The following is a 17,508-nucleotide window of genomic DNA, read 5'->3' as shown; positions in this document are numbered from 1 at the left end:
GTTAGTGAAGTGACGGTCACTTCGAGGAAGTAATTTTACCGTTTGTGATCACATGACTCAGGGTTGGGCGTCCTCGCGACATCATTTTAAAGCTAGATGGTGGGAGAGTTCATGTATAAATGTAAGTAATATATATTTGTTTTGTTGTGACACATTTTCGTCATGCATGGAATATATTAAATATATAGTTTAAATAAGTTTCGTTGTGTCTTTAAAAGTAGCTACGTTATTTAAATGTGACTACATGCAGGGATCAGCGAAGACTATAAAGTAGAAATTTTGCAACGATGAATAAGTTGCTGCACTGCGTTTTCATGGTAACATACCAGTTGAATATAAGATGAAGTGATGTTTTATTTCATTGCTCCATAGGGATGGGCGATACCACTTATTTTCTTTTCGATCCGATACCAATATTTTCAAGTCCAATATCGTCAATACCAATACCGATACCTATACTTCTGTTACATTTTTTTTATTTTTTTTGCGATTACTTTAGATAAAATTGGTAATTTAAAATAATATTATTTGTCATTATTTAAGTCATTATTATATATTTTTTTTTGTCTAAACAGAAAATGATTAGACTTCTGTTTTGTTTACCCTTACAAAAATTAACCATTTCACTGCAGTAATACAGTATAGTTTAACCATGGTATTTAGTTAAACAACTCGGTTACTAACGTAACCTCGGTTCCCTGAGAGGAGGGAACGAGTATTGCGTAAGTAGCTTACGCTATGGGAAAACTCAGTTTCTCGAGAAATATTGAAGTCTTTATGTAAAACGCATTGCAGCTGCACAGCAGACAGCAATGAGCGAGGCAGCTCGGTCATTGGCTGTGCTGCAGCAACTTGCTCGAACCAATGACGGGGCGACTCTGAACGCGCGACCAATGGGCGTAGCGCCAGGCTCAGCGTGCTCAGAGCCCGCCAAGATGGGCGTGGCTTAGGGCTATATATTAGGCGCCCGTCATGAGAGTTCTTTAGGTTCAATCGACTGAAGCTGAACTGACCAAGCACTAGCACGGCAGCTTACGCAATACTCGCTCCTCCTCTCAGGGAACCAAGCTTACGTTAGTAACCGAGTCGTTCCCTATCGAGAGGTCTCTCCTATTGCGTAAGTAGCTTACGCTATGGGAACACCATGCAAAACGCCGTGCGTGCTGACTTCGCTCTATAAAGCCAGAGGCAGATGCCTGAGCCTTAAAGCAAAGTGATTATTCCACGAGCCGGCCAACGGCGAGCTACATAATGGGATAGTATAGAGCCTTCCAAAGTGGTCCATGGTGGGGCTCATAGTACAAACACAAGCACATATCTTATGTACTGAGTTTTCTATGTACTGATATGCATAAAAAATCCTTTAAGTCAGTCAGAGACGGACCTATAAGGGAGGAGATAATGCTCAGCATATACATACTCCAGTCCATTCTATAGTCAGGCTGATAGAATGTTGGAATGCAATGAGGGGACCTGTAGGTTATAAAACCTGATAAATGTCGAAGGTGAGGCCCAGCCTGCCGCCGCACAAATATCTTCAATGGGTATCCCACTCGACCACGCCCACGAGGCCCTCTGATGCCTAAGGGGCATTGAAGGCCCTTGGCTTCATAAGCTAGCGCTATAGCATCCACTATCCAGCGCGATATTCTTTGCTTTGAAACTGCGAGACCTTTAGTGTGGCCGCCAAAGCATACAAATAATTGTTCCGTCTGTCTGAACAGGGCAGAACGTTCCAAATATACTCTGAGTGCCCTGACCGGCAGAGTAAATTAGCGTCGCTTGCCTGCTGGGGACGATAGCGCTGCCAGAGATATCACCTGTACTCTGAAGGGTGTGGAGAGCACTTTAGGAATATACCCGTGCTTTGGCCTAAGGACAACTCTGCAGTCATTAGGTCCAAATTCCAGGCAAGCAGCTTGATGACAGCGCGTGCAGGTCGCCCACTCTCTTGACTGAGGCGAGCACCAGCAAGAGCGGAGTTTTGAGCGAGAGCTGTTTAAGGTGCACGGTTCGGAGAGGTTCGAACGGGCACTCTTGAGTGCGTCCAGGACCGTGGCCAGGTCCCAGATCGGCACCGAGGGGGCGAGGAGGGTTCATCCTCCTAGCCTCTTAGGAAACGTAATGATTAGGTCGTTTTTCCCTAATGAACGTCCCTTATCAGGATTGTGTGACGCCGCTATGGCAGCCACATAGACTTTGAGCGTGCAGGGTGTGCGGCCCGCCTCCAGCAGCTCTTGCAAAAAGGCGAGTACACTTGGTATCTCGCGACGATTTGGGGTTCAAGCTCTTGGTATCACACCAGTCACTGAACACTTTCCACTTTTGGGAATATAAGCGCCTAGAGGGCGCTCGCGCCTCAGTGATGGTTCTCAAAACTCCACTGGGGAGGTTCTCGGAACCCGTTGAGGGGCCATGCATGGAGGGCCCACAGATCGGGCGGGATGAAGAATCATCCCGCTGGCCTGCCTGAGGAGGTCTAGCCTCGACGGAATCGGCCATGGGGCAGATTGCATCATCTGCATCAGTTCTGGAAACCACGTCTGGTTTTTCCAGAGTGGGGCTACCAGGAGCACTGCACATTTCACTTCCCTGATCCGACTGATGACCTGAGGTAGCATCGCGATCGGGGGAAAAGCATACAAGGGGCGGCTCGGCCAGACTTGGGCGAGCGCGTCCGTGCTCTTTGAGAAGAAAAGGGGGCAGTGCGCATTTTCCCTGGAGGCGAAGAAGTCGACCAAAGGTTTGCCATAACCACTGAACCATCAGGGGGTGGAGAGACCATTCTCCTGGGAGAACCTTGTCTCTGGACAGCATGTCCGCTCCCTGGTTCAGGGCGCCTGGCACATGCGCTGCTCTCAGCGAGCGCAGGTGGTGCTGTGACCATAAGATGAGCTCCCTGGCCATAGAGTGCAGGGAGCTCGACCTGAGTCCACCCTGGCGATTTATATACGAAACTACCGTCATGTTGTACCGTCATGTTCGGACCAGGACGTGTTCGTTTTTCAGGTACGGAAGCAGGGCTCTGAGAGCCAAGGCGACCGCTTTCATTTCCAGACAGTTTATATGTAGGCGCTTTTCCGGGTTTGACCAAAAGCCGGAGACAGGCCTGCCCTCGTAAAGGGCCCCCATCCTATTTTGGAGGCATCTGTCGTGATCATTTTTCTCCACGTATTTACGCCCAGACTCACGCCAGTTTGATACCAGTTGACGGCTTTCCAGGGCGTCAGGGCTTTTATACAGCCGTGATTCGCTCTGATCAAAAAGTGGCCCCAGCGCCACGCGTGAGTGGGGACACGGCTCTTGAGCCAGCGCTGGAGAGGACGCATGTGCAACAATCCTAGCTGGAGTACAGCTGATGCCGAGGCCATGAGACCGAGCATTCTTTGAAAATCGTTTGACGGTTCTGAATGATGTTGCAAGGTGTCGAATAGAGAGCGCGCGCTCTGATGAGAGGCGCGCTGTCATCTGCACTGAGTCTAGCACTATTCCCAGAAAAGAGATATTCTGGCTGGGGGATAGCACGCTCTTTGCAAAATTGATTCTCAGACCCAGGCATTCTAGATGGCTGATAATCCAAGATCTGTGCGTCGTTAACTGACCCTCTGATTGTGCTATGATTAGCCAATCATCGAGGTAATTCAGTATTCGCACTCCCTGCTGTCTCAGGGGGGAAAGTGCCGCGTCCATACATTTCGTGAATATACGGGGGGCCAATGATAGGCCGAATGGTAGTACTGTGTACTGGTATGACTGTCCCTCGAAGCTGAATCTCAGAAAAGGCCTGTGATGAGGCGCTATCGGAATGTGAAAGTAAGCGTCTTTCAAATCCACTGATAGAAACCAATCCCCGGGGCGAACTTGCGCGAGGATATGTTCGGTTGTTAACATTCTGAACGAGCGAATCATTAAAGCTTTGTTCAGATGTCTGAGATCTAGGATGGGGCGGAGACCACCGTCCTTTTTCGGGACGAGAAAATAGCGGCTGTAAAAAACCCCTCGCTCATAGAGGGAGGAACAGTTTCTATAGCGCCCTTCTCTATCAGTTTGAGCACCTCGGTGCGTAGAACATGTGACACATCTTTCCTCACTTTCGTCTCGACCACCGCTGAAAAGCGGGGTGGTCTGCGAGCGAATTGAAGTGAGTAATCGTGTTTTATTATGTTCAAAACCCATTTCGGCATGTCGGGGATTTTTTCCCAGGCTTTTGCTCGCACAGATATGGGCTGAATGCTGGCTGGGGGCGTGTCACAGTGACGTATGGGCCCCACTGGCAAATTGCCTTGTGCTAACAATGAGTTTACAGCTCTCAGAGGCGCAGGTGCGCGCTGAGCAGCCGTGTTGAGTGCCGAGTGCAGGGGTGCGTGTGAGAGTACAGGCACGCGCGCTATCTCCGAAATGCTTGCAGCATGAGTCGGAGAAATGCTTGAAACTGTATGGACAGAGTTTTCGGGTGGGGATGCATAAATCGTAATAGGCACGCGCGCCACATTCATAAAGCTTCCCGCTCTTAGCGGGGAGTTTGTTGGCTCGCGCATCACATCTGTGATGGTTGCGGCATGAGACAGAGAACTGTTTGAAACTGTATGGGCAGCGCTTATGGGTGGGGGTGCATATACTGTAGTAGGCACGCGCGCCACTTTCATAAAGTCTTCCGCTTGCGGCGGGGTTTTTTTTTTTTGGCTATGCATACAGTGTTTGTGTGTAGGGGTGCATGCATGGCAGCAGGCACGCGCGCTACTTTTATAGTATTTACTGGGGAAGTGTTTATAACTGTGGGAACAGTGCTTGTGTGTAGTGGTGCATACATGACAATAGGCACACGATCTACATTTATGGAGCGTCCAGCTGAGCTGGGGAAGTATTCGGCACTGTTTGGACAGTATTGATATGTGGGAATGCGCACTTTAGTGTGGACACGTGATTTCTGTGTGTTGTCGTTAAAACGGCGTTTGATTGCAGGTGAGCGAGTTCTGTGACTGGCCCATTGACTGCTGTACAGACATTTCCAGCCGCCTGTAAGGGGACTGGGTAATGTTTTACACGTTTTGGAGATGGGAGGCGCCGCCCTGGCTCGCCGCTGCTGCTGAGGCGGTCTCTGGCGGCTCTGTAACGAGCTGGAGCGCTTGGGCAGGAAGTGACGCATAGCCTGCGAATCCTTCCGAGCTTCAGTGAAGCGTTCAGTGAACTCTCTTACCGTTTTAGACAGGATGCGGACGATCTCTGAGTCCATGCTGGTGCCCGTGCTCGTGTCCGCTAATGTCGACGGCGCGGGGTCGAAGGCCGAGCCCGGCCAGTCGTCGGATGCAGCGTCAATGGAAAGGCTGTCATCCTTTTCACCGTCGTCCCCTGACGCCGAACGAGACGAGACCCACCGCTCTGTAGGAGGGTGCTGGTCCGCCTGCGTTGAAATGGACTGGCGGCGGGGAGTTCTCGGGTAGTGGTGAAGCACGCGGGGACTGGCCCGGTGTGACGTCACTGAAGTCCGCGTGCTCTGGCGACCTCCGTGAGCGGCGCTTTTTCTTGCGCGGCTCGAACAGAGGGGACGGCAGCACGGTGGTAGCAGGCTCGTTCGCGGCCAAGGCGGCAAAGCGAGCGCGCAGCTCGGTGAGGCCCAGGGAGTCACATTCGGGGCATCCGCCTCGAGTGAGAGCAGCTTCTGCGTGGTCAGGTCCCAGACAGCGAGTGCAAATGATGTGACGATCCCCGTCAGGAAGAGGGCCTCTGCACGAGGCGCAGGCTGAAGGCATTTGCAACAACGCCTTCAGCCTAAATTACTCTTTTACTCAATCAAAAAGCATCGCAGAGGCGAGCGCTTGCAGTAAAAGGATATAGCGATGCACGCCGGATGGCGTAGCAGAAGGCTTCGAAGGCGGCTGAAGGCGCCGGCGTCCTCTTAGCGGTCCTGCTGTAGGCTTTTCGACGGCGGGCGAAAAACTCCAACAATCCGGAGGATCCAGCGAAGAGATGGTCTTTGCTGAAGGAGATTAAATCTAAAGAACTCTCATGACGGGGCGCCTAATATTTAGCCCTAAGCCACGGCCATCTTGGCGGGCTCTGAGCGCGCAAGCGCGAAGGCAGCGCCCATTGGTCGCGCGTTCAGAGTCGCCCCGTCATTGGTTCGAGCAAGTTGCTGCAGCACAGCCAATGACTGAGCTGCCTTGCTCATTGCTGTCTGCTGTGCAGCTGCAATGCGTTTTAAATAAAGACTTCAATATTTCTCGAGAAACTGAGTTTTCCCATAGCGTAAGCTACTTATGGTTACTACTACAATATTACTGTAGTAAATCAATGGGTTCAATGGTATAGTAACTTCATGTTAAATATGTATTTAAATTAATAGATGTCATTATTGTTCCTTTTTTTATGCTATATGAAAATTGTTAATACTTGATTATTATTCTAAGTAATGAACGAATTAATAATACACAATAAACTGTTTTTATTATTAAAGCATTAATATGAGTGTAATAATGTTTATCTTGTATTACCATATATAGCCTACATAAAAAAATATGTTTTTTTATGTATTTGTGTAATATTATGTGCTTTTCTGTGTAGAGTGAAATTGTTTTCCTACTTAGAAATGTAAATTATTTGATATCACCAGAAAAAGGCACCACGGACAGCAGTAAAGGACAAAAAAAGGGGGCGCAATAACATGCAGTATTTTCACAAAGTTTAATTGCATAAGTTACATTTAAATGTATTTACGTTTAGCAGGGAAATAAATATACAGTGCAAATTATAGTTTTTCCAGGGATGCTTGTGTGTCAGATGCTGGAAATGTCTCGCCTCTTACTGAAACGTAAAATATGATTGGTTAGCAAATATAAAATCATGTCTGAAATTAACGTTCTGATTGGTGGATCAGCTCAGTCAAACTGTCTGTCTTGCCAGTGATCCCAGTGCATCACATAAACACAATTCACTCAACGGTGCTGCAGCATCGCGTTATTAGACTGAAAACTTTCGGCTGAAATGCTCGTTGTTCAGGCGGTTATTTCATGTGGGCATATGCAAAATCCTAAAACAGATAGTTGGGCATACGACGTATGCAGTGCATCCGGAAAGTATTTACAGCGCTTCACTTTTTCTACATTTTGTTATGTTACAGCCTTATTCCAAAATTGATTAAATTCATTATTTTCCTCAAAATTCTACAAACAATACCCCATAATGACAACGTCAAAGAAGTTTGTTTGAACTTTTTGCAAGTTTATAAAAAAAAAAAAAAAAAGAAAATCACATATTCATAAGTATTCACAGCCTTTGCCATGACACTCAAAATTGAGCTCAGGTGCTTCCTGTTTCCACTGATCATCCTTGAGATGTTTCTACAACTTGATTGGAGTCCACCTGTGGTAAATTCAGTTGATTGGACATGATTTGGAAAGGCACACTCCTGTCTATATAAGGTCCCACAGTGAACAGTGCATGTCACAGCACAAACCAAGCTATGAAGTTCAAGGAATTGTCTGTAGCCCTCTGAGACAGGATTGTATTGAGGCACAGATCTGGGGAAGGGTACAGAAACATTTCTGCAGCATTGATGGTGCAGTGGCACAGTGGCCTCCATCATCCGTAAATGGAAGAAGTTTGGGACTCTTACTAGAGCTGACCACCCGGCCAAACTGAGGAATCGGGGGAGAAGGGCCTTAGTCAGGGAGGTGACCAAGAACCCGATGGTCACTCTGACAGAGCTCTAGCGTTTCTCTGTGGAGAGAGGAGAACCTTCCAGAAGAACAACCATCTGTGCAGCATTCCACCAATCAGGCCTGTATGGTAGAGTGGCCAGACGGAAGCTACTCCTCAGAAAAAGACACATGAAAGCCCTTCTGGAGTTTGCCAAAAGGCACCTGAAGGACTCTGAAAGACAATGAGAAACAAAATTCTCTGGTCTGATGAAACAAAGAAACTCTTTGGCCTGAATGGCAAGCGTCATGCCTGGAGGAAACCAGGCACTGCTCATCACCTGGCCAATACCATCCCTACAGTGAAGCATGGTGGTGGCAGAATCATGCTGTGGGCATGTTTTTCAGCAGCAGGAACTGGGAGACTAGTCAGGATTGAGAGAAAGATGAATGCAGCAATGTACTGAGACATCCTTTATGAAAACCTGCTCCAGAGCGCTCTGGACCTCAGACTGGGGCGAATGTTCATCTTCCAACAGGACAATGGCCCTAAGCACACAGCCAAGATAACAAAGGAGTGGCTATGGGACAACTCTGTGAATGTCCTTAAGTTGCCCAGCCAGAGCCCAGCCTTGAACCCGATTGAACATCTCTGGAGAGATCTGAAAATGGCTGTGCACCGAGGCTCCCCATCCAACCTGATGGAGCTTGAGAGGTCCTGTAATGAAGAATGGGAGAAACTGCCCAAAAATAGGTGTGCCAAGCTTGTAGCATCATACTCAAAAAGACTTGAGGCTGTAATTGGTGCCAAAGGTGCCTCAACAAAGTATTGAGCAAAGGCTGTGAATACTTATGTACATTTAGATTGTTTTGTTTTGTTTTTTATTTTTAATAAATTTTAAAAGATCTTTCACAATGTCATTATGGGGTATTGTTTGTAGAATTTTTAGGAAAATAATAACTTTAATCAATTTTGGAATAAGGCTGTAACATAACAAAATGTGGAAAAAGTGAAGCGCTGTGAATACTTTCCGAATGTACCGTATGCCCTAGAATACACACCAAAAGCTGTTTCTCTGATTTTCTATCATTACCTCTACAAGGCACTGGTCCCTCTTGTTTGAACGAGTCTTGTGATGTCACAAGCGCTTGTCTGCTTGTGTCTTTCAGCATTTATGAATGTTAAGATGAGTGGAAGAAGAAACAGTTGCACAACTTGTGCACAATCCTGCACAAGTATTTGCTAATATAGCCTAATCCATTTTTATTTTAATTTGAAGCTTATGATTATTGTTTGTAATAACCAAATAATAATACCCATAGTAAAAAAAAAATAAAATGATTTCGAATAATGTTTTTTGTGTGAGGATCGATATTTTCGAAGTATCGATACTTTTAGGATCGATCCGCCCATTCCTATTGCTCCCTTCCTGAAGTGTGTTCTAAACGGGAGGCTGATCAGGATGGCGGCGTGATCTTTTGGACAGACATACAGTGAACAGGACAAAGTTTAACTTTTGAATAGAAGAATTTGAAAACTTAATTGCCCACAGCAATAATCCATGTGTCCTGAAGCGATGGACACTGAAGCCCAAAAACGAAAAGACTTTTCAGCGAAACACACTCTTACTCTTGTCAAAGCAAAAAGGGCGGTGAATGTGATTTGTCTCCAAAACTCCATCCAAAGCACTATCCTCGCCGAAGAAGCAAGCACGAGGTGATGACACTGAAGGTCTAACGTTAAGTCAGTTAAAGCACAGCATCATCCAAATTATAAGACAGTCATCCAACGAGATAAAAGATATGGTGAAAGAAAATTTGAACAGCATCAACCTGTGGAAAGAAGCTCTGGAAGTGGTGCATTCTGAAATATTTGACATTCGGAAGGAGAACGAAGTTTTGAAAAATTAAAATGAAGTGATGGTGAAGCAAGTTTCTGAATTGGAGGACAGAATAAACAATCAATATTGGCATAGTCGCAGATGGAGGGGCTGTCAGAGTACAGAAGATATGGTGAAGACTCGGGTGATAGAGATCTAGTGGTTACCGAGGAAGAATGTAACTTTGTGACGCACAATGTGGATATTGCTCATCACATTGGAAGACCCAGCATAGAAAGCAGCAAGGAAAACAATTTGTGAGCTTATTTAGAAAGGAGCCAAGGGAAATTATTTCCTTAAGAAAAATAAGATATATTTTCAGAGAAGAAAGACCTCATGGTGAAAGACAGAGCTATAGTAATCTCAGTCATAGGCAGAATAGTGGGGCTTTTCCACTGCATGGTACAACTCGACTCAACTCGACTCTGCTCGTTTTTTGGGGGTTTTCCACTGTGGATATTACCTGTTACTTTTTTTAGTACAACCTTGGTCGAGGTTCCAAGCGAGCCGAGCCGATACTAAATGTGACGTCAAAATCCTGCAGATCAGTGGTTGGTCAGGGAGAATCGCCACTACCAGCGTCACTGGATTTCCAACACGCGACATCAACCCGCTAGTTTTAAAATTAGCAACAGCGATAACAGTATAATTTGTTCATGCGAATTTCGAATTGTGAAAAAGAAATGGCTGTGTGCAAAACCACGTGGTCAATAAACAAGGTGCAAATGGTCCATTCGTTTTATCATTTCAGCGATGAGTGAAATGATAAAGTCTCTCAGGAATTGTCTCAGCTGTTTGCCGCACACGGACCTACCAACACTGTAGGGAAAAGTAAAAAAAACAAATATAGAACTATCAAGGAAATTTGGATGTGGTTCGACCAAATGGATGCTATCTAAACTGGCGAGCAATGGGAGGGAGAGTGCCCTGGACTGGCGTTGATCCACGATGGAGGATGGTATGTTTTGTTATGTTAACTCTATACTCTGCTTGAAAGCTTCACTTTATTTAGTTGACCAGCTATTGGAAGCTTGCTTCTAAAACAACCAGGCCAATTTAACTGTTACACTTGTGTAAAAGTACCATGCAACAACTGCTTTATGCAGCACAATGAGCTAGTAGCTAACAGCTAGCAGTCGGGGTATTGTTTTGGTCAGTTTGTGTCGTGTTTAAGATGATGTAACGGCAGTAGAGGTGGCGCATCTGTGACGATCAGCCTATAATCCCACCCACGTTGAGGTGACACTAAACTGCAATGGAAATGCAGGCTCAGAAAAGTAAAGCTAGTAGAGTTGAGTTGAGGCGAGTCGAACCATAACCATGTAAAAGTGCCATAGGCAAATGCTAGGGGTGCCGTCTACCCATAGGGGACGTCCAAACGAGTGAGTGAGTGAATTAATTCATTATTTTTTGCTAATACTATTTTAATACTATTAATTCGAAATATTACAAAAAAGCAAAAAGCCCCCACAGCAACAAAACTACATAACTTATATTTTCTGTTGCCCTCAGCGTCACCCCAGCCTGGTGCATCAATCACGCCCCCCAACCATCATAGTTATGCCGGGTTTACACTACACAATTTTAGTTTTGAGGAGATCGTAATATATGATTCGCAGTGTATGAATTATCAAATACGCGATTTGAGAGAATCGCAGACGCGTCGCCAATGTCAGCGAGATATCTAGGATGTTTCATATCTGGACCTGTCTGCGATTTCCAAATCATGCAGTGTGAAATAAGTTTTGATTGAATACAATTGCAGCGTTGACCTGCAGTCAATGAGAGAGCTGGAAATGGGGCATGGGAACTTTCATTGGGAGGAGTCCTGATGTACCTCTAAACAGAAATGGCTGCGCTATCAAAAAAGTCTCATTGGACCGAAGAAATAGAGGAACAATTAGTGGAACATTGGCAGGAGCACCAGTGCATATTTGATGTTTCATCTGAACTGTACCACAACGGGTGGAGAAAGGGAATAGTTGAAGAGAAATTGCAAATTCTCTTGGACAGTCAGGTAAGCAAATAGGTAGCTTTTTCAGTAGGAGGTACTTTTTCATAGTTTAACCAATAAAATATATTTACATTTATGCATTTGGCAGATGCTTTTATCCAAAGCGACTTACAGTACACTTATTACAGGGACAATCCCCCCGGAGCAACCTGGAGTTAAGTGCCTTGCTCAAGGACACAATGGTGGTGGCCGTGGGGATCGAACCAGCAACCTTCTGATTAACAGTTATGTGCTTAAGCCCACTACGCCACCACCACTCCACATATGTATAAATATATGATGCCTTTACACATTGTGTAAAGGTGATTAAAAACATACACATCATATTCTGAAATGCATAACATATGATCATGCATTTGTTTTTGTATCTCGTATCACTTACGTGTACTCTGTTGTGAAACGTAATTTGGAGTCCAGGCAGTGTCGTCGGGGATTCGTCAATAGTGAAATGTTTTGTTATGTGTTCACACCTGTCGCCGATTCGTTGTGTAATTTGAAAACGCATACGACTTCAAGTGACAAGACAGACAGTTGTGTAATATGAACGGTACCACGATCCGACATCTTTGAAAGTCGTGTAGTGTAAATAGCTAGCTAGAGTTAATGTCAGTTACTTTTACCTTAAATGAATTACGTTAAACAAAGATGTTTGTGTGAACAGTGAAACTGCCGTTAGGGAATGTTGGAAACACTATTCAGGTGTTGTTTGGGGAATAACCTAACATATAACATAAATAATTTTGAGAAATTGTAAAAGTAAATTTAAAATGCTTTGCCTTTTTTTCCCATCGACTTTTGTAATTAATAGTTGTAAGCCATTGCATTTTCATTATTGATTGTTATTTTATTATTATTACATATTATATTATATATTATATGTATTATAGCAAACAGCATACAAGAGAAGTGCTCATTGAATACATGTTTTGTGCATGAATGCTAGGTGTAATTACTCTTGCTATTTGTGTTTAGGCTATAATGTGGCTTAAGTGCTATTATTGTATATTGTTTCACCATCAGCAGCTTTTTATTAATATAATATATCAACCATATACTTCTGTTCTCTCTTCAGATGCACTTTTGAAATATTTGAATCCCACCCCTGCAAAACCTGGGCCACCTGCAGACACCTTCTCTACCTCAGCACAGCCCAGTGATGCAGCATCAAGTGCACCTGTCCCCTCTACCTTAGCACAGCCCCAGCAAAACATCATGCATCTACAAAAAGGCTGCACCAATAGACTCTGCTGACTGGCCATCGGTTTTAAATGATAAGGTAAGAACAGAATTTGTTCTCAGAGGACCATATCGAGTAAAAAACTGTTTCACGTTTCCGAAAACAAAAAGACGGGAGAAGGTGTCAGCATGACTATTTTAACATAGTCTTAGTCAATGGAGAAAATCCAAAGAAGATGGCTATTGTTTCAAAAAAGAATGATAGTTTGTACACAATGATCAGTGGTGGAACTGGCTGCTATGCAAGGGGCACCAAATTGGTCAGGGCTGGCCCTGCGTAATCTCGTGTGGCCAGTGGTTGAAACAAGGCAATTATAAATAGTAAATAACTCAAAACTTAATCTACTTACTCTACTTGAGAAGGGGTTTGAATTTCAGGTTCAATAGACATAACCTAATGAGATAAAGTCTTCTTGCTGCACTTATGAAACGTTGGTTTTGGCTGCAGAGGGTGTTTGCACAGTGTTTTGTTTTTCTAATGCCACTTCCAGTGTGACGTTTTTGTTTATTAGGACTGGAGACGCATTTGTTAAGCACTATGTTACTCAAACTCCAGTGAACATGGGTCTCAAGGCCGGTGACTTCGACTGAGGAGAATATTATAGTAAGATTACCCTATATACACTCTCAACACTTACAACATTAATTAATTTCATTGTTCACTAAATTGTTCTGTTAAGGTCAAGTTCATGTCAATTAAAATCTTTTCTGTTAATGCCAGGGGTATACGGGACATTAAAGAGAAACATTTTGTTTTTGATCTGCAAATGGAAAGAAGCCAATTTTTGTTTTATTCAAGAAACGCCATTTCTGCGAAGAAGATGTGCCTTTCTGGAAAAAATCCATGGGGTTCTGACATTTGGTTTTCTTTTGGTGCTTCAAGTAGAAAAGCAGGTGTCGCTGTTTTAAGGGATAGGTTTTCTTGTCAGATATTAAGTCAAAATCGGATAATAAAGGTAATTCTATCACTCTTCTAATTGAGATAAATCAAGTTAAATTCATCATCATAAATGTATATGCCACCAACAATAAAAGAACCAATGGGATACATTTTTTATATATATATATATATATATATATATATAAAAAGAAAATTTACATTCATATTGGTTGAGAGTTGTATATATTTGTATGCATTCTGTAAATGTAAAACAGTAACAGTAATAATAAAAAAAAAAGCTTATGTAGACAGTGAGGTAGATCGCTAGGTTTGTGTGATTTGTGTGAAAGTAAATAAGTCATTGTTGGTGCAAAAAAACATATAATGTATAGTGCCCTGGTCCCTCCAGAGTTCGCACTTCAAGGGCTCTGCCCTTCGGACTGAGTAGGGTATAAGGGTGCTCACTTCCGATTGGAAATCGTCCTTTATTCACAGCAGCGCCATCTTTTTTGCCACATTTTTGACAGGAATGCCAACGAGGCTGTGAGGGATAGACGCACAGTAATGCAGTTTAAATTTAAGGGGGGGTGGTTAGCTCTCCCCTTGCCCACCTGGAAAAAACAACCCTGTGTAAAATATAATAAAGATTCGGGTAAAATACGAACTATGTTCTTGATGGCTTTTGAGTCCCCCATAACTCTAGATTAATTAAAGATTTTTACCAAAATAATCTGTGCATTAATTCCATTTAGAATTTTTCAGAAATCAGAACACCAAGAGCATTGTAAAAACTACAAAAAAAATTCAATTAAAATGTTTAATTACATTTAAATACTGAGATATTTCATAAATATTTCATAGATATTTCATAAAGTGACAAATACTGCATAACCTCATTTCAATAAATTATATATTAATGTGAATTATGATAATGATTATTATCATTTAACACATTATTACTTTAATCAACTGTGCAAAATAGGTCCCATAATGTATTATAATCAGTGTTGCGTTTCAAAATGAACTAAAATCAAAACTAATTCAGTCTCACTTGTAAAAGGGTTCTTTGTTCACTACTCTCTCTCAGAGAGAGGCCTAGCATCTCCAGATGACTTCAAAGGTACATCAGTTACCAGTCATTGAGTGAGGATATAAAATCATTTCACAGTTCTGGAAAAAGTGATAGAAATATGATCCACATGTTCATGTCCTTCGTGACAGTAAATTCCTGGTAGTGTCAAAAATCAAAGTTAATTTTCATAATTCCTCTAATGTGCTTTGAATGTCTTTGAAATCAAAGCCAAACAAGAGTTGGAGACACCCTTGACAGAATTGCAGTCATTGTTGCTATTTCCAATGTTGGAAACATACAATCTTGTTATCTTTCAGTTTCACTCACCCTTTTTCTCACTCACTCATTCACTCTCTCTTTTTAAGTTTGTTTGTGTATACAGAAAGTGCACACTTATATATTTAGACATTGTACCGTGGAAAATGCAGTAAATACCACCATAATTAGACACAGCTCCATTCTCACATAACTTAACCTTAAATGATCTTCTGTATGTCATTATTGTCAGTTTATGTTTATTGAGTCTTTCTCTCTTTCTTTGTCTTCAGAAGCCGGTAATGTGACAGTAGGCCTCTAGGCTGGAGAATGTGATGTAGAGAAGCCACAAACCGATGAACAACATTGAAGTCAGAACCTTTATGATTTTGGGGCCACCCAGCTCTCCGCCCACCGATGGCCGTCGCCGTAGCATCAGCACACCAATGTTGATGAAGGCGAAGATGGTGAAGAGTGTGACGGAGAACGCAAGTGAGCCAGGATCTACGTGAAATACCTGACCTTTGACCTCCCAGTAGATGGATGAAATGGACCAGGCCACGCCAATCCCCAGGAAGACATTAACGCCGTTGCTACCGGTTACATTTCCAACCGAAGCATCTGCATACTGATCCTGTACGGCAGCAACCTTACTAGCAAATGTATCTGAAAGGAAGAAGGGGAGTTGAGAGATGCTTGGTTGGTAAAAGGCTTTTGTTACACATAATAATAATAATAATAATAATAATACTCAGACATTTACACACTCACCTGGTATGGAAGTTCCTAAGGCAACAAACACTACTGCAGTGACAGTGTCACGGAGGCCCACCGTGCAGCCAAAATGAGACGCCAAGTCTCCAATGATGGCGGTTAGTAGCCCAATGACCATAATAGAAACAACAAAGCAGGCCCAGCCGTTCCAGTACTCCGTGGGTGGAACAAACGCAAACAGAATCTTCCAGAACACTGTAAGTACATGCATGAAATAATCACAGCAAGATGGTCGCTGAGGCTCCCCATCTTCCTCGTCACCTTCTCCTGAGAGAAAGACAGGAAGGTAACAATAAAACATTGTCATCGTTACCTATTAAAATCTCTTACTTAAAAAGTTATTATGTACACATACAGTACACACAACATAATTTATTTTACTTTGAAAATCAGGGATTCAACATCTAATTTTAATTAAAAAAAGGTTTTAGGATTTTGAACCATTTAAAACAAAGAAAAGTTATGACATGATATTAAATATAAATATTTACAATTCTGCATTATTTCTAGGTCCCTAATCAAATCAAATCATGCAGGGATAACATGCATCATCAGATTTTTCAAGCTCGATTGCATGCTGTCATTAAAGCAAAAGGGGTGCATAACAAATATTAAGACATACTGAAAAAAGTATACATCCACATATAAACTCAAATGTTTTCATTCTACCTGCACTGACTGTTACTGCTTCGATGAACTGCTCTCTCCAGGAGTGTGTGCCAATTACCTCAGCAAGATTTGTATCCTTCAACAGACGGTCTACTGTATTCTAAAATATGCAGACCAAAGTGTTGCCAAGTGATTCTTATAGGATAAATATATCCATTTATCAATCAGACTCAATCAAATATTTACTGCTCTTTAAAAAAGGCTTAAATCAAAATCATGATCAGTAATATTGCTAGAATTCCTGATTAATGTGCATACAAAAGACTGTTCTTGTGGCCAGATTGAAACTAGAATTGGAGTTTTAATGAAAAGTCATATGATAAGGTATGAATAGGGCTAGATTTAATCTGTGTTCACACGTTCAATTAAAGAACAAACAGATTAAAAGAAAGACTTGGGATGTGGAAATGACAGGAATGATAGTTCATTATAGTTTACATGACAACAAAGATTGTATTAAGCAGTAAACTACCATAAGTAATAGTTTTAATTAAATCAAATCATAAATATTCAGGCATATACTGTAGATGCGATTAAACATCATCCAGAGTATGTTTAAAAGTTCACGGTTAGGGCAACACACACTGCACACTGAGCAAGGGGCCTACTATACCACATCTAACACTCCATTAGAGGCCATTCCCTGTCGGACCTACATGAGAGGGAAGGAATCACAGCTAAAATCATTTCTGCCTGTATGTAATGTACTAAATTGGGCACTATGTTTCATGTGTTTGCTTGTTTGGTATAAATACATTTAATCAGTGTATGTACCTTGAAGGCCATATTCTCCTCTATAATGACTTTTAGCCTGCTGGGTTCTCCCAGAATGGGCTTTCCTTTCTCTGCTATATGTCTGGCCTCCTCCACTTGTGGACCAGGGGTGGCTAGGAAAAAGAGACCGTGAGTAAGGATACATATTGAATGCTTAGATGTGAGGTGTGACAATTCTTTACTGTTGTGTAGAAAGACAAAGAGAGCGAAATACACAGCAGAATAAAGTATAAACTGTTAACATGCCATATCAATCAGTTAATTATGTTATAACATTGCATATAGTGTGATCTACAATGTATACATACAGCATTACGTAT

At 42.8% G+C, this 17,508-nt stretch overlaps 1 protein-coding gene and 1 long non-coding RNA gene across 8 annotated transcripts in view; one reads left to right on the top strand and one right to left on the bottom strand.

Moving 5' to 3' along the window:
- Positions 1-4: 4 nt before the first annotated feature.
- On the top strand, positions 5-15,401 carry LOC127638697 (uncharacterized). Of its 2 annotated transcripts, none has more exons than XR_007969894.1 (4): positions 5-121; positions 12,601-12,804; positions 13,277-13,368; positions 15,265-15,401. It is a non-coding gene; the product is annotated as an uncharacterized LOC127638697 (long non-coding RNA). The 2 variants fall into 2 exon arrangements; XR_007969895.1 differs by lacking the exon at positions 5-121 and adding an exon at positions 10,329-10,472.
- The window catches only part of LOC127638616 (sodium/calcium exchanger 2-like), a 20,476-nt gene continuing 17,610 nt past the window's right edge, over positions 14,643-17,508 (bottom strand). For 4 of the 6 annotated variants that reach the window (XM_052120212.1, XM_052120221.1, XM_052120237.1 and 1 more), the window contains 4 exons: positions 17,189-17,301; positions 16,415-16,514; positions 15,743-16,012; positions 14,643-15,637 (listed from right to left, as the gene is read on the bottom strand). In XM_052120212.1, coding sequence (XP_051976172.1) covers positions 15,261-15,637; positions 15,743-16,012; positions 16,415-16,514; positions 17,189-17,301 — 860 coding nt within the window. In that variant the 3' untranslated portion in view covers positions 14,643-15,260. The remainder of the gene's footprint in view (positions 15,638-15,742; positions 16,013-16,414; positions 16,515-17,188; positions 17,302-17,508) is intronic. The other 2 variants (XM_052120231.1, XM_052120254.1) reach the window with 1 other exon arrangement.

Source organism: Xyrauchen texanus, chromosome 4, assembly GCF_025860055.1.
Source record: "Xyrauchen texanus isolate HMW12.3.18 chromosome 4, RBS_HiC_50CHRs, whole genome shotgun sequence".
NCBI classification, from domain to species: Eukaryota; Metazoa; Chordata; class Actinopteri; order Cypriniformes; family Catostomidae; genus Xyrauchen; species Xyrauchen texanus.
Note: the sequence above shows the minus strand (reverse complement) of the source record. Positions and strands in the feature narration are given on the sequence as shown.